At 64.6% G+C, this 18,314-nt stretch overlaps 1 protein-coding gene across 5 annotated transcripts; it reads left to right on the top strand.

The window, feature by feature from the left end:
- Positions 1-1,190: 1,190 nt before the first annotated feature.
- On the top strand, positions 1,191-16,718 carry PANK4 (pantothenate kinase 4 (inactive)). 5 transcript variants are annotated; one of them, XM_022598532.2, is made up of 19 exons: positions 1,191-1,332; positions 4,867-4,949; positions 5,245-5,459; positions 5,897-6,080; positions 6,434-6,526; positions 6,896-7,049; positions 7,135-7,316; positions 7,889-7,970; positions 8,655-8,755; positions 10,981-11,136; positions 11,842-11,954; positions 12,234-12,321; positions 13,205-13,356; positions 14,168-14,223; positions 14,378-14,427; positions 14,804-14,908; positions 15,271-15,371; positions 15,475-15,543; positions 16,241-16,718. In XM_022598532.2, exons 1-19 carry the CDS (start codon positions 1,209-1,211, stop codon positions 16,452-16,454), a joined length of 2,322 nt encoding a protein of 773 aa, XP_022454240.1. In that variant the 5' UTR covers positions 1,191-1,208; the 3' UTR covers positions 16,455-16,718. The 5 variants fall into 5 exon arrangements, with proteins under 5 accessions (XP_022454240.1, XP_089758025.1, XP_089758028.1 ...); XM_089901899.1 differs by lacking the exon at positions 14,378-14,427 and having other exon boundaries at positions 14,838-14,908; XM_089901901.1 differs by lacking the exon at positions 1,191-1,332 and having other exon boundaries at positions 1,411-4,949; positions 5,046-5,459.
- The last annotated feature ends 1,596 nt before the right edge of the window (positions 16,719-18,314 follow it).

The following is an 18,314-nucleotide window of genomic DNA, read 5'->3' on the forward strand; positions in this document are numbered from 1 at the left end:
ACCTATTTTTAGGCAGGCCCGGGGTGTTGGTTGAGTCTGCAGGGACCCAGAGCTACCCAGACTTGCCCTCCCTCGTTTCTGCTTGGCACCGCTCTTTGCTCTGCCTTCCATCCCTTTCTGTCCACTCTGCAGCGGAGGTCCATAGCACCCCTTCCAGGCCAGTACTGCTAGTGGCCTCTGGGGTCCCTGCTGAGCCCTGGGAGTGGTGAGCAAGGGATGGGAAGCCCCTCTTACACCCCTCACGTTTATTGCTTGTGCGGCAGGCACATCATTGAACTTAGCGGGGGCAATCGCTGTTCTCGTGGGTGTACCTCCTGGTCAGGCTGACCTGGTCAGGCAGCTGGTGGCATGCTCAGACCGAGGCTGAGGTCCAGAGACTCAAAGTAACTGGCCCAGAGTCACCTAGGAGGCAGGTGCCAAAGCCACCGCGGGCCCTCGGCATGCTTCCAACACTGGGCTCTTTTGCAAAGTGCCCACTGCCTTTGAGGGGTACACGCCCCTTAAGAAGAGCCTCCACGCCTTCCCAGAGACTAGCCCTGGAAGCCTGTCCCCAACACCACATGGAAGCTTTCTCAGCTTGTTCCCTGCAAACTCCCACAGACTCCCTCTTTTGCCAGAAAACGGCCTCCTCCAGGAAGGCTGCTCGGCTTTCCCCTGCACTTTCTGAGGATCTCACCATCATTCACACATCTCGCCCAGCTGCAAGGGTAGCTCCTACTCCGGGCGGGGTGAGAAAGGCTTCTAGAGGGCGGGGTCCGCAACTCCCCCAGTTTGCATAGGGTTTTTAACACCCACGGTCCTGCACTCCTAGGGAACCAAGCTGGTGGGTCCCAAGCGTCTTCACGTGCAGGTGCCAGGCTCACAACCGCAGTCACTAAAGAAACCGATTACCCTGGTGGTCTCCAAACCCCAGGTGCCCCCTCTGCACTAGCTCATATCATTTGAGGTCAGCATCCGGCCAACTCAGTGAAGGAACAACAAAGACGACGACAGCCCAGAGGTTTTGTGTTGAGCTGCCTCGCGGTCCGGTCTGGGGGACCCGCGCCCGCCTGCCTGCGTCGGCCCTCCAGCCGCCACCGCCGCGGCGGCGGGGGGGCGAGGGCCGGCCCGAACGCTCATTAGCATAATCTATGCGCGGGAGGCGTTTAGCAGTCAAATATATGCGCATATATCTCCATGGCTGATGAGGCTGGCCGAGCACATTCAAAATGGCGGAGTGTGGAGGGAGCGGCAGCGGGAGCAGCGGGGACAGCCTGGACAAGAGCATCACACTGCCCCCCGACGAGATCTTCCGCAACCTGGAGAACGCCAAGCGCTTCGCCATAGACATAGGTCGCCGCGGGCGGGCGCGGGGAGCGGGGCGGCGGGGGCGGGCGCGGGCGCGGGCAGCGAGGCCGGCGGGCCGGGGCGGTGGCAAGGACGAAAGGCGGGGCGCGGGCTGTCGGCGCGCACGGCCTGTCGGGCCTTGTAGTCCGCGGGCAGCCGGCGGCGCCCGCTCGCTGCGGCAGCCGGACTACAGCTCCCGGCAGGCGCCGCGCGGCCGGAGCGGGGCATGCAGGGGCTCGTAGTCCCGCGGGAGAGGCGGCCTGGCTGCCCCTCTGGCATCCCGCCTCGGGGGTGGGGGTCGGCCGCCGGGCGGCGCAGCTCCCCGCCTGCCGGAGATCGGGGGCCGGGTGTCTGGGGCCGGGGCTTTGGAGGACCTGGGCGCAGACCTCAGGTCGGAAGCACCCCCGAGCCCCGCCCCCCGCAGGGCCCTCCTTCCCTCTCGGACGCGTTGACGCCTCCCGCCGACCGCTTTCTCAGATGTGGACGCTGAGGCGCGGATACCCGGGCGGTCCGGGGCCGGTCCATGACCTCCGGCCCGGGACCCCCGCGCGCCTGGCCCGCCCCGCTCCCCTGTCCTTGGGGGGGGGGCGGCGTCCAGGGAAGTGGGGAGCGTCCTGAGCCCCCACCTGCAAAGCCGGAGGCCGGGCGGAGCCAGGCAGAGGGCGGGCGAGGGCAGCTGCGAGCCTGAGGTCGGCCCCCCGAAGGGGACCCGCCACAACGGTGCCCGGCTGGACGTTGGGCCAGAGACGGTGAGCGCGAGGAACCGCCTGGGGGCTCAAGTCAGCCCCTCGGGGCCCTGCCGCTGTCCTCGGAGCCCTGTGCGCTCCGGATGTGATGGCAGTCCAGTGGCCGTGTGCTCGGAGCTTCCGCACTTGATGCTGCTGCCCTGACCCTGGGGGCTCTGCTCCAACGGGTCGGCACCTAACGTTTCTGAAGCGCCCCCGAAAATTGGCTGGCCACAGGGCTTACCTGGGTCGTTCTGCGTGGCCCTAGCTTGTGGCGCGGAAGGGGGAGTGCCTGCCTGTCCTCCAGGGCCGAGCCCGGTCAGGGTTCCTTAGCAGAAGGACACTCAAAGGCATATTTTCAGTGTCCATGTTTATTTCCTCTCTGAAATTTCCCTCCGGCTCTGGGTCCTCTGTTTGGTTCTTTAAAAGACACGTTCATTGTTACTAAGGACAGACATTTGTGGGGGGTTTTTTGGGGGGGGCGGGGTTTGGCCACCCTGCGAGGTTTGTGGGGTCTTCGTTCTCCGACCAGGGATTGAACCTGGGCCCTCAGCAGCGAGAGCGCACAGTCCTAACCACTGGACCGCCAGGGAATTCACAAGGACAGACTTTTGTTAGTGTAGCTGATGGGAGGTCACGGCTCAGGGCAGGGGTCCTCCACCCAGGAATCCGCAAAGCCAGAGTGCTGTCAGTGGTTCACAAGCAGGTTTCCGGTTTCCTCTCCCCTCCCCAAGCCTCTCAGTCCAGCTCTGACGGGGCTCCCCTCTCCGCTGGTGGAGTCCCTGCTTCAAAAGCCTCAGGGACGCTTTGGGTCAACACATATTTGAAGCTGACTTGACTCCAGGTTTCTGCTGGGCAGAGGGAGGGAGGGTCCCTTGGGTGAAGCAGAAGGGGCCACAGGGCAGGGATGTGCATGGAGGTGCCTGGAGTGGAAGGACAGCCCCGCACCAGGCCCCGGGGTTCTGGATGAACTGGCGGGTCTTGGCTCAGGTCCCTCCCATCAGTCGGGGATGCTGTGGGCCCCAGGGTGGAGCATGGGGTGGGGTAGCCTGGAGAGCCCATGGCATCCACCAGAGAGCGCGGGACTGTGCTGGCCACCTGGTCACTGCCCTCGTCAGGTGTGACGTGTGCGGCCCCGGCCCGAGTTGGCATTCACTCTAATCGCAAGGGACCCAGAGAGCAGGTGGGCTCCCGCAGGCGCCCCCTGTGCTGCTCTGTGAACTCACCCTGGCTCAGACTGACCGCACTGCTCTGCTCGCAGCCCCGTGCCCCATCCGCTGTCTCCTGGCTCGGGTGGGAGACAAGCCTGGGCAGTGCCGGGCTTCGCCCCACTCGGGGTGCATGGTGTGCAGTGCACAGAACCCAGCTCACTCCCCACGGCCCCCACCCCGCAAACCCCAACACTGTGTGTTTTGGTTGTGATTTATAGCTGACTTGAAGAGCACACTGTCTGGAATTGGATTTCTGTGATCTGGGTAACTTTTGATGAGCTTCTCAAAAGATATCTTCATCCCTTTGTGTTGCCTGTCTTTTTAGGAAACGATTTATTCACAGAGGTGAATCGGGCAACAAACATTTCAGTGGAAGATGCTCCGTGCCAGGCCGGGATTGGGGGCAGGGAGGAGGGATAAGGAGGCTTAAGGCCAAGTTCTGTGTCTTAAGCTGACGGTCTGGGGATGAGAGCAAGCCCAGGACGACGGTGTTCAGTGACCAAACGTGGCCCAACGAGGCCAGGTCGCAGGACGTCCCGGGAGGCCCTGTCCACACTGCCAGACAGGCGGCTCCGATGGGACAGGTGTGATTGGTCTCGGAAGCTGGGCTTTGATTTTTCTTACCTGGAAGAGCTTTGGCCTTCGGATACTGTGTTTCCAAATCTGTGTTTCTGACTTGAGTGTTTGTGGAATACTTCCTTAGTGTTTTGTCACAAAACAACAGTTGTTAATAATTTTAGCGGCCTTCTCAAGACAAGGGGTTTCCCCCTTATTTTTGTTGGGCCTCCTAGGAAACACAGTTGGTTCCAAGGTCACTTTGCAGAGCTGAGCCTTCTGCCTCTCTCTGCTCTGCCGTTCGTGGCTTTCACAGCCGTGAATCACCTATAGCCTCCGATGCCTCCTCTCTGACTCAGGAGTGGGGCTCGCCAGAACTCCTCCTCCAGGAGGACTGCTCTGGGGATCTTTTTAACTTGCCCAAAGGCCTTATCTGCTTCCTGATATTCTGTCCCTGGTCACAGGCCAGGGGCATCCAGGCTTCCCAGGGGCATTAACAAGTCCCCGCCGCCCTCTGCAGGGCCTCCCTGGTGAGTCTGGGCCTCAGCTGCTGCTCTCAGGCCCCTTCCTTGCACATTCCTGGTGAAAACAGCCCCTCCCCCGCCTGCATTGCCTTCTCCACCTCCTTCCACGGACCGTCAGTTGTATGCTTTTCAATGAAAACAGTGGATTTGTCAGCTTTTTCCTTTGGTTCGTCCTCAACATCCGAGTCTGAAACAGAATTTTCCTAAACCACTGAGGATCGCCGAGTCACCCAGAAACAGCAGGTCCCTTGCTCGTCAAGGACTCAGTGCTGGTGGAGAAACAGACGATCTCCGTTTCAGTCTGGGCCCTGAGAGGACCAGAGCTTTTCAAGGAAGGCAGAGCGTGTTTAGGCCTCACAGTTCATTCCCTTCCTCTGTTTGGTGCCCTGCAGGGTTTTCACGTTCAAGTAGCACCAAACTCCTTGTGGGCAGGACCCAGGTCTGGCAGAGGAGGGCCTGTGGAAGGGCAGCCTCAGGTCCCTTCCAGCCACTTCTGAATCCGCTGCATCTGTGTGTCCCCTGTAGGCGGGTCGCTGACCAAGCTGGCATACTACTCCACCGTACAGCACAAAGTTGCCAGAGTGCGCTCCTTCGACCACTCAGACAAGGTGAGCCTCCTGGGAGGACCCCGGGCAGGCCCTGGAAGCTTCTAGTGCCGATGCCCCTCCCTCCATGCTCCCAGCTTAGTTCCCCTTCCGTCCCAGCCCTGGCAAGAGCACCCCCGCCTCCCGCCTGCTCGTGCCTCCCCCCCGAGTCTCCCACCTGCGTCGCCATCAAGACTCCCACGGACTTCAGGGTAGGCAGAAATCGTCGGCGCTGCTGAGGGTGCCCAGGGGCTGTGTGTCAGCGTCGTCCCCTCCCCGAGGCAGTGCACACACGCGGGTTCCCCACCCTCACCCCCAGGACACAGAGCAGGACCACGAGCCGCCCTATGAGATCTCCGTTCAGGAGGAGGTTACCGCCAGGCTGCACTTTGTCAAGTTCGAGAACACCTACATAGAAGCCTGCCTGGACTTCATCAAAGACCATCTGGTCAACACCGAGACCAAGGTCATCCAGGCGACCGGGGGCGGGGCGTACAAGTTCAAAGACCTCATCGAAGAGAAGCTGCAGCTGAAGTGAGTGGGGACCTCGGGGCGGGGAGGGGAGCGTGGGGGCCGGTTGGCCTCCGCTCACGGGGTCGGGCCCTGACGTGACGGCCGCAGTGGCCCCTCTCCTGCACCAGCCCGTTCGCCCGGCTCTAGGGGTTCCTAAGACCTCAGGACCCAGTGAGGCTCCGGGTGGCTGGTGGGTGGCCGCGGGTCTGAGGCCAAGCTCTGGGCCGGCTGCAGTGGAATTCAGGTGGCTGAAACTCAGGAAGGCTCGGGGGACTGAAGATGGTGGGTGGGGAGAGGCGAGGGCTGAAAGGAAAGGAACGGAGCCCCGAGACCGAGTCGGGCCCGCTCCCGCTGGACGGAGGGTCCCGGGGCCACGGCCCTGCCAGGGGGGCGGGGAGGCAGGGGCCATTCGTGCCGTGGCCCGTGCCGGTGCCAGTGGCTGGGCTGCTCCCTGGCAGGGTTGACAAGGAGGACGTGATGACCTGCCTGATCAAGGGCTGCAACTTCGTGCTGAAGAACATCCCGCACGAGGCCTTCGTGTACCAGAAGGGCTCCAACCCCGAGTTCCGGTTTCAGACCAACCACCCCAGCGTTTTCCCGTACCTCCTAGTCAGCATTGGCTCTGGGGTCTCTATCGTGAAGGTGGGGCCTGGCTCGTGGGAGAGGACGGGCTCTGCAGAGCTTTGTTGAGCACTGGCTGCATGTCGGAGCCATGCCGGGCACAGGCACGCGGGCAAAGGGAGGCGGACACAGACCCAGGCCTGCCTCTGGCGCTCACGGCGCGAGGCCGCACGCGGAGTGCCTGGCGCGGGCGGTCTGTGGGGAGGTTGGTCCCCTACTTCCAGCACGAGCACCTGCCGAGCCCACCCAGACTCGGCCTTCAAGGGCGCCGCCACCCAGGGCGGGGGATACCCCTGAGCCGCCGCGTCCCCGGGACCTGCTGGGCAGTGGCTGGGGGCCCCCTTGCTAACGCACCTGCCCTCGTTTCGCTCCAGGTGGAGACAGAGGACAGGTTCGAGTGGATCGGCGGCAGCTCCATCGGGGGTGGCACCTTCTGGGGGCTTGGGGCTCTGCTCACCAAAACTAAGGTATTTGGGCAGCTCTAGGAGGATGCTCCTGGCTCCACGGAACAGCCTGTTTCCTGGTCCCCTCAGGAAAGGGTTGGCGGCTGTGGGGTCGGAGGCTTGTGCTTGGCTGGGGTTGTTGTGAAAGTGGCTCTTCCCTGTACCTCGTCCTGCGTCCCGAGTCTCTGAAGGATGGGCGTCCAGGTGGCCAGAGTGTCGCCCAGCTGGGTGGTCCACAGAGGCTGCCCGTCTCCCCCCACCTCTGGGCCATGACAGGAGAGGGCTTTCCCTACCCAGCACGGCGGCTGGCCTCCTTCCGTGGGCTCGTCCAGGGCCGTGGGGTTCTCCCAGCTTGCGGCTCCTCAGGTGCTCCCGTCTGCTCTGTCCCCACAGAAGTTTGACGAGCTGCTGCATCTGGCTTCCAGAGGCCAGCACACGAACGTGGACATGCTGGTGCAGGACATCTACGGAGGGGCCCACCAGACCCTGGGGCTGAGCGGCAACCTCATCGCGAGCAGCTTCGGGAAGTCGGCCACCGCGGACACAGGTACCGGCCTCTCGCCCGCTCTCGCTCTCGGAGGCGCGTGGCGCCCACCTGGCCGCTTGCCCAGCGTGCTGCTTCTGCCCCCCAGAGTTCTCCAAGGAGGACATGGCCAAGAGCCTGCTGCACATGATCAGCAACGACATCGGGCAGCTCGCCTGCCTGTACGCCAGGCTCCACTGCTTGGACCGGGTGTACTTCGGCGGCTTTTTCATCCGCGGCCACCCCGTCACCATGCGCACCATCACCTACAGCATCAACTTCTTCTCCAAGGTAATGGGCCGCCGCGTCCTTCCTCTGCTCTGCCCGCCCCTGGCCCGGGCCCCCATGTCTCCAAACTCGCAGGCCTGAGAGGGGACGGGAGCAAGGCGGGACCCAGCTGAGCACCCCCAAGCCCCTGCCCGCAGCCCCTTCCCACCCACTAGCTCCGGGCATCCTGCACTTGGGGCGCCGTGGCCATCCCTGAGTTTGGCGCGTTGCCGGGGGTGGGGCCTAGAGACCGCCTCCCACTGTCTGCGAGCTCCAGGTGAGCTTCTAGGTGTCAGTCACGGCGTGGGGGTGTGTGGCCCCCAGCAAGCGTGGGGAACTGGGTGGGTGTCCGTTTTGTGGAAGAAGTTGCCCCCTGCCCCCCCCCACGCCACCCCCATCCATGGAAAAGTGGTCTTCCGTGAAACCGGTCCCTGGTGCCAAGAAGGCCGGGGACCGCTGCTCTAAACGGTGGGCCCTTGAATTCCGCGTGTGCGTACAGCCCCGTGGACAAGCGCCGAGTTGGGAGGGAGGCCACCTGTGTCGGGTGGACTTGCAGCCTTGGGCTGAGTGGCGCTTCAGGGGCGTCTCCGTGGCAGGGGGAGGTCCAGGCGCTGTTCTTGAGGCACGAAGGCTACCTGGGCGCCATAGGAGCGTTTCTTAAAGGAGCCGAGCAGGACAGTGAGTACGGCGTGGCCTATGTTGGGCAGCGGCATCGGGAGGCGGGGAGGCCTTGGGGAGTGACTGGAATGGCTGCTCGTGTTAAGTGACGATCGAGGGCTGTGGGTGGACATGGTGTCTTCGTGGGCCCTCCCCAGCAGTGGCAGGAGCCTTTGCTGTGATTCTCCTGAGGGGCCGGTGGAAACCGACTCGCATGGGTGCCACGTAATCAACCCATGGGTCCTTGAGTGACGGGGCTCCGTGCAGGGGCTGCGCACACGGCCTCGCCTCCGAAGGCCTCAACCCGCCGGCTCCTCCCGGCCGTCTGACCAGCTGTCGCTTCAGATGCGCATCCGGTCTGTCCTCTTTGAAGGACACGTGAAGGAATCGCAGGCGTGATTCTGCGCGAGGAAGCACAGGGCAGACTGCGTGGGGGTCAGCGCCAGTCAGAGCAGCCCAGGCAGACCTTCACTGCGTCCCTAAGTCCAGCTTCTTACTTGAGATAAGCCACGGGTACCTTTCGGAAGCTACCGCTCAGCTTGAGAGGTCTGTGTGCCAGTAAGAAATAACCCAACAGAACAACGCCCCCGGCTCACCCGGCGCCAGGGAGGCCTTCGGCAGCCGGTCCTCCCAGAGGCAGTCCAGCCGCCCAAGGTTTGCCGAGCCGCTCGCCCCTCGGTTGACGCCGGGTCTCTTGTCCCGCAGACCCAAACCAGTACAGCTGGGAAGAGAACTACGCCGGCAGCTCCGGGCTCATGAGCTCCTCGCCCGAGCTCTGCCCAACGCAGCGGCCGAGGAGTGGCACCGTGAGTACGGGCGCGGGTGGCCCTGAGTCCCACGTGCGCCGCCTCCGCTGCGGCCTCCTGGTGGTCCCCGAGGAGAGCCTCCGTGCCGCCGTGGCCGGGCTCGAAGGCGCCTCCTCCTGGTGCAGGTCATGAACCACAGACTCTGGGGCCGAAGAGAGACGTTTGCAGCCTGCAGCTGGCTGTTCTCATTTCTCCCGTAGTGTCTCACATTTTTCGGGTGTTCAGCGGGAGCCCTCGGTGCCACGCGGTCCCCGCCGGGTTTGCAGGGAGAATATAAAGTTTCGGGACCACAGGGGGTCTTTCCTAGGGCTCTGGGACCGTTCACAGCAGAATCGGGGTAAAACTGTGGGTCACGGGCACCAGCCTGGGCCCCTTCTCTTAGAACACGTTCTCTGCGTGATGGTTTCAAGGCGGTACCGAGCCTGCAGAGTCTGCAAATTTCCTCAGGCGATTCCACCTTTTCCTCAGTCGCCCCTTGGGGTGAGGCCCACCATGTCTGGATGGGGGCTTCCCCCGCCAGCCGAGCCGGTGTGGAGAGGGTCTCCCAGCTGGGACAGGATGGTACTGCCGTGGCCCCGTCCTGGCCCAGATCATCGTTGGACGAGCTGTTGCCATCTTTTTTTTTTTTTTTTTTGCTGTATGCGGGCCTCTCACTGTTGTGGCCTCTCCCGTTGCGGAGCACAGGCTCCTGACACGCAGGCCCAGCGGCCATGGCTCACGGGCCCAGCCGCTCCGCGGCACATGGGATCCTCCCGGACCGGGGCACGAACCCGTGTCCCCTGCATCGGCAGGCGGACTCTTAACCACTGCGCCACCAGGGAAGCCCGTTACCGTCTCATTGACATCACGTCCCTGATAACCCAGGGAGTGGTTTGTCAGAATTGCACGCGGGCCTGGAGGACAGGCCGAGGCCAGTTTGGAGGGAAAGTTGCTTTTCGGTTGTAGATGCAGATTCTCTTGTAAATCAGTGTAAACATGGCAAGAATGTGCCTCAGCCGCCTCTCACTTCCTGGGGAGAGTCCCCCCCGCGTGTGGCACCCCCAGTTCCCACAGCTCCGCACCGCATCCTTTGCAGCCAGCTGTGCGGGGGTAGCTGGGCCCTTCCCAAAGGCAGGCACCAGGGGCAGGGTTGGCAAGGCCCAGGCCCGCCGTGACGGGTGTGCAGAGAAAGGCGTTAACGTCTCTGACTTGTCGAAGGGCGACGTGGATGCCGGCCACACGGTGGGCGGGCCAGAAACCTTTCAGCCAGCGCTGATGTGCAGCTTGGGCACCCCACGCGCCTGTCGTGCTGGGGTGTCCCTGCGAGTGGGCGTGGGGATCCCCAGGGGCGGGGGGCCAGGCCGAGCTCAGATGTGAGCTCCCACTCACCGGAGGACAGGGCGGCCCCTGCCGGCCAGCCGGGCAGGGGGCAGCCATTGCCGCCTTTGACCCCCGTGGAGACACACTGGCTCCTTCCCTGCTAAACGTGCGCTCACGTGGCGTGTCCCCAAAGTCCATCTCTCCCTCGTGGGGTGGATCTTCTCATCCAGACCATCCCTGGTCCGAGCACACCTGCCGCCTCACCCTGCTAGTGGGCCAGTCAGCAACACAGGGCCAAGCCCCAGGTGGGCAGCTCCCTGGAGGGTGGGGGGCAGGATCGGTGCCTGGAGGACGAGCCCTGAGCTCACTCGCTTGTCACGTCCCTGGAGCAGCTGCCTGACACAGTTCTCATCCGAGAACGGGGCCAGGCGCACAGGACCCTTCGTTTGAAAGACCCTGGCGTGGGCATCAAGCGTCCTGGCCTTGCTGAGTGTGGCAGGGGCAGTGGGTCTGGACGCGGGGCGTGGGGGGACGGGGCGGTGTGTCCCCGCCTGGGAACCGACCCCGGGCAGGAGCCGCAGGACAGAGCCCGGCGGGCAGGGCAGTTGGACCAGAAGGGCGGTCGGTGTGCATGGTTCAGAGCGCGGAGCAGAGAGCACGGGGCGCGGCAGGAAGACGGGGGCGTGAGCGGACCCAGGGTCGGGGCGTCGGGCTCAGGGCCCCGGACAAGTGGAGGGCTCACCCGGGCTGAGAGAGGCCGTGAGAGGCAGGCAAGGCCCAGGGCCGGGGAGGAACCGGGCTCTCCATTAGCCGTACACAGCAGCTTCCCTTCGTGCAGGGAAGCTGGTTCCAAGACCTGTAGAAGGGAGTTTTGGTCTTTCAGAAAGGACACGGCTGACGTGCCCGCCTGCTTCTCGTCCTTCCAGTTCGACTTGCTAGAAATGGACCGTCTAGAGAGGCCGCTCGTCAACCTGCCTCTCCTTCTGGACCCGTCCTCCTACGTGCCTGACACGGTCGACCTCACAGACGACGCGCTGGCCAGAAAGTACTGGCTCACCTGCTTTGAGGAGGCCCTGGATGGGGTGAGGGCCTGGGGCGGGGGTGAGGTTGGGATGAGGGCTGGGGGCGAGGCTGGACACCCCCAGGAAGAAGACACCCGTGCGTCCAGGAATTGGGCTGTGGGCCTTTGAGGTCCTGGCTACCTCTGACTGTTTCAGGTTCCCCAGGGGCAGTGAGAGGCGGGATGGAGGAGAACAGGGGTTTCCAGGAACCTTTTATTTGAGGTGTAATTCATAGTTCCCAGGTGGGAACCTGACTGAGTAGTTTGTTGGGACGTGGTGTCAGTGAGGTGCGTTCTCATCGGCTCGCAAGTGGCTTTCACGGCTACCGTGTTTCTTTAAAAAGCAAGCGGTTCGCACAGGGCTCAGGGACAGCAGTGGCTGGCCTCCGGCTCCAGGCTCAGGGGGGTTAAGGCCATGGGAGCCTCCTGGGAACACCCATTCCTCCACGACGCCCCTCAGAGAGGCCCACGGGGTCTGTCTTCAGAGCGAGGGGTCCCACAGACTTGGAGAATGCTCCAGAACCACCAGTCCCCTCAGCAGAGCAGGAGCCGGTGTCCAGTGGGCCCTGGGGCTGGTATCGGAGGACACGGATATGAGGTTTGGGTCAGGGCTGGCGGCAGCCCCGTTCCCACCTGGCAAGGGAAGCCCCCAGTGGCTGCCACCACTGCCTGCCACCCACGGGCTGGGGGCTGCCCTGAGCACTGCTGGCCGCCCCGTCCTCGGTAGGTCGTGAAACGCGCCGTGGCGAGCCAGCCAGGCTCCGTGGATGCAGCCGAGAGGGCCGAGAAGTTCCGCCAGAAGTACTGGAACAAGCTGCAGACCCTGCGGCACCAGCCCTTGTGAGTGGCCCACCCGCTCGCCCTGGCCAGAGCCCCGAGAGCGGCCTCTACGGGGACGCGCACTTGCACCCGAGGGCCGAGTCCCTCGAAGTTTTCCAGGAAGCTCTGTGCCCCTCCACTGGGACACACTCGGGGGCGCTCAGCACCCCGCTGGCCTCCTGGGCTTCTCCTTTTGGCGCCTGGACGCCACGAGGACGCCCCTGGGTGGGGAGAGTGTGATGGGCGGTGCAGTCAGCCGTCCAGCCCACTCAGCCGCCCTCCGCCCGGCTCTGTCTTCAGCGCTTATGGGACCCTGACCGTGCGCAGCCTCCTGGACACGAGGGAGCACTGTTTGAACGAGTTCAACTTCCCGGACCCCTACTCCAAGGTGAGCGCCCCCTTCTCGTGGGTGGGCACATGCTTGCAGGGGGCCGTGGGGAACGGGGCATCAGTCCTGTCCTGTCCAGCAAGCGGGTGTGCTGGCAGCCCTGACCCCCGGCACTGGCGACAGGCTGCATCCTGGAGCCGCCCTGGTGAGGGTCCATCTCCCAGGAGCTCTGGGCCGCAGCCCCTCGGTCGGCAGCACCAGCTGTGGACCGATGCCGGCACCACTGTGACCTCGTCAGCAGCACGTCCTGGGGGTTCTAACCAGCAGCCGGTGAGGGTGGCGGGCATGTGGCACTGAGGCCCCCTCGCCTCTTCCTGGCCTCCTGAACTCAGCCTGGAAAGTCAAGAGTTGGTGCCTGAGGATGTCCGTCCTGGCCACGAGCCATCCAGGGCCTGGCTGGTGGCCTGAAGGTGCCTCCCTGGGCTCTTTGACCAGGAAGCCACGTGCCCTGGAGCCATGGGCGGGGTCCAGAGCCAGCCCACCTCAGCTCCCTGCCCTCGCACAGGAGCATCTGGGGACAGTGGGTCTGGGTGCTGAGGATCTCACGGTCAGGGCAGCGGGCACCCGTGGGGTGTGGGTCCTCCGTGCTCGGCCACGGCACAGTCACACCTGAGCCTCCGTCCTCAGTGCACACTTCAAACCTGCACCGATACCAGCGTGCCCCCCATGCTTGCACTCAGCCCGCGCTGCTCCGAGTCAGCGCTGCTTTTAACCTGACGCGATCTGGGTTTGTCTAGCCTCCCGCAGTGACGTCACATGGGAGTCTTCTGTCCCCTAGAACAGGCTCGCTGTTGGTGCTCTCCCGGCGCGGTGCTCTCCTCTCCCTGCTCTGCTGGGGGACTGGGGGAGGCCAGACCACGTCTTCATTCGCGTCTCCCCGCAGGTGAAGCAGAAGGACAACGGCGTGGCATTAAAGTGTTTCCAGAGGGTGATCCACTCTCTGGACGCCCTGGGCTGGGAGGAGAGGCAGCTGGCACTGGTGAAAGGGCTCCTGGCCGGCAACGTCTTCGACTGGGGAGCGAAAGCCGTCTCTGAGTAGGTGCCCGCTGTCCTCACAGCCCCCGCAGGCCCATCCCCTCCCCTCCTCCTTCCAGCTCGGCCTTAGAGCCACAGCCCCTGGGCCCGAACTGACGCCTGGGCCACACGTGGCTCTGGCAGTCCCAGCCTCGGCCGGCCCAGCTTGGCCCTCGAGGAGGTGGCAGAGGGGGCACCGGGGGTTCTCGGGGGATGGGGTACTGCTCGGGGCTTGCTGGACACGTGTGGCCTCGGGAACGGATGGGACAGGTGCTGGGACCCAGCCTCCCTGCCCGCACACAAGAGCAGGCGCGTGGAGGGCTGCAGGTGTGGGTGTTGTCAGTGTGAAACTGCGCGTCACAGTGACTGTGTGGGGTGGGCTTAGACGCTGTTGGGTGTTCGGAGTGAATAGGTGCCTCGTGAAGTTCAGCGGTGGGCACGTGTCTCCCCGTCCCCCCAAGGGTCCTGTCCCGGGGCCCGCCGTCTGGTGCCTTCCCCGGGGCTCCCGTGCAGGGGACTTGCTGGGTCACCCAACGTGCGCTTTCGGACCCGGGCACCCGGGACAGCCATCGCCGCCTCCCTGCCCTCAGCACTGGCTGCCCCTTGGGCGGCACGTTGGGGTGAGGCTGGTGGCCGGTGCTCCCCAGGGGCCTGGCCTGTGGCTGCAGGCACGGAGGCTTCCCCGTGCCACCTCCCCCGTCCTCGAGCCGACGCGGCAGCAGTGACGGGTGAGAGCACGCTCGTCCAGCTCGGGAGGGACTTCGTGGCCCACGGGAGCGACGGAGGCCAAGGTCCGGGGCCTTGGTGACTTTGTCTTCTCCTCCCCGTGCAGCGTCCTTGAATCTGACCCCCAGTTTGGGTTTGAGGAGGCAAAGAGGAAGCTGCAAGGTAGGGGCGCCCAGGGCTCTCCTCCAGTGCCAGGACTCGGGCCGGTGGGGGGAAGCAGCGAGGCGGCCACGCGTGCCCGCTGAGCCGGGGGGAGGCGAGGACCGGCTCCCCGGAGAGGCCGGCGGGCGGGTGACCGCGTCCCTGTGTCCCGCAGAGCGGCCCTGGCTCGTGGACTCCTACAGCAAGTGGCTTCAAAGACTGAAGGTACATGGGGCTGTCCCCGCCTCTGTCCTGTGCCCTAGGGGCCCGGGCAGGGTTCACGGGTGGGGAGGTGGCGCGGGCCCGCGCGGTGCACCGAGGGCCCCCCGGAGTGTCCCCCTCAGCCCCCCGCCCCGAGCTACAAGTATGAGCTGGCATCCCTGCTCCAAGCCTGACTTCGGCAGGACAGCGATGAGATCACTGGCCTCAGGTCAGAGGTCCTTCGGGCTAGCAGTTCTGGAAGAGGCCGGGGCTGCCCCTGTGCCCCCAGTGCCTGCAGGACCCAGCAGCCCTCGCCCGGCCGTGGGGAGTGGAGTGTGGAGGTGTCTGGAACGCTTGGACGCGCCTGTTCCCAACTGAACGTCCTGGTTTTGTCTTACAGGGGCCCCCTCACAAATGTGCCTTAATTTTCGCAGATAACAGTGGAGTAGACGTCATTTTGGGAGTCTTCCCCTTTGTCAGGGAGCTTCTCTCTAGAGGGACGGAGGTGAGTGTGGAGGGCCGCATGGCGGGTCCCTTGCCCAGCTCCTGTGCTCGGTGGGGTTGGCATCGCCCTGGGCCCCTCCGTGTGCAGGTAGGTGCCGGGTAGGCAGTGGCACGGCAGGAGCACAGGGGGAGACCTGGCCGGTCACGTCCTGGGGCTTAGGTCAGCCTGACCGCGGGGCCCTGGGGCCATCTCCATCCTGCCCCAAGAGCCGGCCCAGCCGTGAGAGGTCGCCGGAGGCCGTGCTCCTCCGCCGGCAGCCCCAGGTGGGTGGGTGGGTGGCGGGCGGGCAGGCGGGCGAGCCCAGGCTGGCTCAGTACTGCCAGCGGCCAAGGTCCCTAAAGAGCCCGGGCATCCTGCCGCAGGTCATCTTGGCGTGCAACTCGGGACCCGCCTTGAACGACGTGACCTACAGCGAGTCCCTCATCGTGGCCGAGCGCATCGCGGCCATGGACCCCGTCATCCGGTAAGCTGGGCAGGGGGCTGGGGCCTGGCATGGCGAGGCAGGGGTGCGGCAGGGCAGCTTCCTGGGGCCCCGCCTCACGGGTGACGACCCCTGTGCTCGGCAGCTCGGCGCTCAGAGAAGGGAGGCTGCTGCTCATGCAGACTGGCTCCAGCTCCCCGTGTCTCGACCTCAGGTATGTGGCCCCTCTGCCCCCGGGTCCCCCTGGTCCCCTGCGGAAGTCAGCTGTGCCAGCCGCAGCCCCGGGCAGGGTCCAGGCACCTCTTCCCTCGGGACCCTGGGAGGAGGAAGCAAGGGGGGCGTGTCCCCACCTTGGATAATTATCCTTGGATAATCAGTTCGTCACCATAGTGCTTTCCACCCTGGGGCTTCTAGAACCTGGAGCAGCCCGTGTAAAGGAGGGCACATCTGGGCTCTGGGACCGTTAGCCTCTCAGTCTGTTCCAATGCTGATTCTCCAGTGTTGATTTAATCCCCTTCCAGGTCCACTATTAACCAACAAGGAAGGACAATAAAAAGCTATAGAAAGGACTCAGATTCTTTATAGTTCAAACTACAAAAGTATCATTAAGGCCCAATTTTCAGAACCGGCTTCCTTGTAGCAACGGGAGCACAGCTGCCAGCGGTCCCCAAGACCGTGGGCCCCGGGCCCCGGGCCCCGGGAGGGCAGCTGCCGGGCTGGCTGTCCGGGGATCAGGCTGGACCCAAGGCCCACGTAGTTGGGGGGGGGCCGAGGGTCGGGGGTCTCCGGCGTTCCCGCCAGTCGCCGCCCTTGGCTGGAGGCAGGGTGTGGCATCTGCCCCGGGTGCAGCTCAGTGCAGGGTGCCAGGCCCCCCGCCTGCACCCTCCTCACTGCCCCCTTCCTCCCCGAAGCCGCCTGGACAAGGGGCTGGCCGTGCTCGTGCGGGAGCGCGGCGCCGACCTGGTGGTCATCGAGGGCATGGGCCGCGCCGTCCACACGAACTACCACGCGGCCCTGCGCTGTGAGAGCCTCAAGCTGGCCGTCATCAAGAACTCGTGGCTGGCCGAGCGGCTGGGTGGCCGGCTCTTCAGCGTCATCTTCAAGTACGAGGTCCCGGCCGAGTGAGGTGCCACTGCCGCCGGGCTGCTCTGCCCGTCGCCTCAGGAACGTATCTCGACTGCAACAGGGACCCGCGTTCAAATCAGAATATTTCCATTGTGCTTCTGTGAGAGAGCCGGCTGCGCCCAGGTGTGGGCTCAGCGCTCGTGGCCTCGGGCTTGGTGTTTCTTCAGTGCTGACGTGTTCGTGGTGGGGAGACACGACTTTTGTCCCGTGGAATATATTTAACTGTTGAATAATCTTTTATATATATATACGTATACACATACACATACACATATATAAATACAAAGATGTGCGCACACGCCTCTGACGGGCGCGGAGGCCGGGGCGCGGCGAATCGTTTCCACAGTGAGAACAGAGCGTTTCTGCCTTTGCTGTTTGGTGTGAGGGTGGGCAGCCCCCCCCGCCGGGGGCCCTGCCCACGCCTCCCCCAGGGAGCCCAGCAGTGGGGTCTCTCCCTAGGTGATCTCTAGAACTCTTAGGCCCACCTCGGCCCGTGGGCCATGGCCGCTGCCCTGTCACGTGGCCTCCAGCATCACTCCCCGGCGTGTCTCTCTGGAGAAGGCCTCCCCTTGCGCCCCTGCCCCGCCTGGCCCCGCTACGCGCGGGAAGGACAGACAGGCTGCTGAGAGGAGGCCACGGGCTTCGAGGGCCCTCGAGGACTTTCAGGGACTTGGTGGCTGGTCCAGTCCTCTCCTGCTCGGAGCATCTCAGACCACGTGGGTTCTGTCGCCACGGCCTTGAGCCCATGCCCAGAGCCCTGCCTGACAGCAGGTGGGTGGGGGGTTCACTGGGCCCGGTGATGGAGGTGCTGTGAGATGGCGGGGGCTCCTCCCCCACTGGACCCGTCCCTCGGGGTGCAGACCTGAGCCTCAGACGCCACATCGTGGCAGAAGAACTGGCCACGGAGCTGCGAGGCCGCCTGTGTGTGCCATTGGTCTCAGGAACAAAGAGCTGCGCGGGGGCCCTGCTACCGTGGCCCCGGGCCCTGTGCACTGAGGAAGCCCCACTGCCCAGCACCCAGGTCCCTCACTGCTGGAGCACCCAGCAACGTGAGGACGGGCGGGATGAGGAAGGCCGTCGGGGCTGCCCCTTCAGGGACCTGAGCCCCGCCCTCTTGGCCCAAGACCCCCTTGCACTTGCCCTGCTGGGCCAGGGAAACCGGGGCCCTGCACCCCCTTCCGGGAGCCTGAGCTCAGAGGTCTGGGACCTGCACTGAACCTCAGAGGGTGCTCAACCTGTCCTGCACCACAGCAGCCCCCCTGGGTGACCCATGTGCTGCACCCCACTCCTGGATGGACGGACCTCAAAGCACTTGCTCTGTCGGCAGAGAGGGCCCTGGCCTTCCTGTGAGCAGCCGCCAGGGGGAGCAGGGGGCACGGCCGTCAAGAGGGCACAGGCTAGGCCTGTCCAGTGGGTGGTCCATGTGATCCCCTTTCCGCGAAGGCTCACCCACCTTGACCCCAACACAGCCCCTCGCTACACCCCCGGCCTGCACCTATGCACGGCTCAGCTTCCTGTGGTCGCCTCTATGAGGCCTGGCCTGGCCCCTCTTCTGCCCAGGCCATCCTCTGTCCTCCCATCCCTGGTGTCGGAGCAGCATTGTCCTAGCTGGTCTGGGGCTCCCTGTGCAGGGCATGCCCTGCCCAGACACCCAGGAGGACTCCAGAGGTCCAATCAGAGCCCAGCTCGGCCTGTGTCATGATGCCTCGCTGAGCCTCCCTCCTGTCAGGCCCTGGCGCTCCCCTGAGGGTCGCTGGACAGGCGGGAGGAGCCTGCGGTGGCCCCGCAGTGAGTAGGGCACCAGGGCTCTGAGCACCTGCCCTGCCCTCAGGTACCCCTCTTGCGATGCCCTGTCCCTTT

This window comes from Delphinapterus leucas, chromosome 1 (assembly GCF_059928025.1).
Source record: "Delphinapterus leucas isolate spDelLeu-1000000601 "Yukka" chromosome 1, BTC_Dleu_Yukka2, whole genome shotgun sequence".
In the NCBI taxonomy this organism is placed as follows: domain Eukaryota; kingdom Metazoa; phylum Chordata; class Mammalia; order Artiodactyla; family Monodontidae; genus Delphinapterus; species Delphinapterus leucas.

What these genes read in the sequence shown, in the direction of transcription:
- PANK4 (XM_022598532.2), top strand. Translation starts at nt 1,209, where the DNA reads ATGGCGGAGTGTGGAGGGAGCGGCAGCGGGAGCAGCGGGGACAGCCTG. An exon ending in CTCTGCTCACCAAAACTAAG is followed by an intron (nt 6,527 to 6,895) that starts GTATTTGGGCAG and finishes CTGTCCCCACAG; the next exon opens with AAGTTTGACGAGCTGCTGCA. An exon ending in GTCGGCCACCGCGGACACAG is followed by an intron (nt 7,050 to 7,134) that starts GTACCGGCCTCT and finishes TCTGCCCCCCAG; the next exon opens with AGTTCTCCAAGGAGGACATG.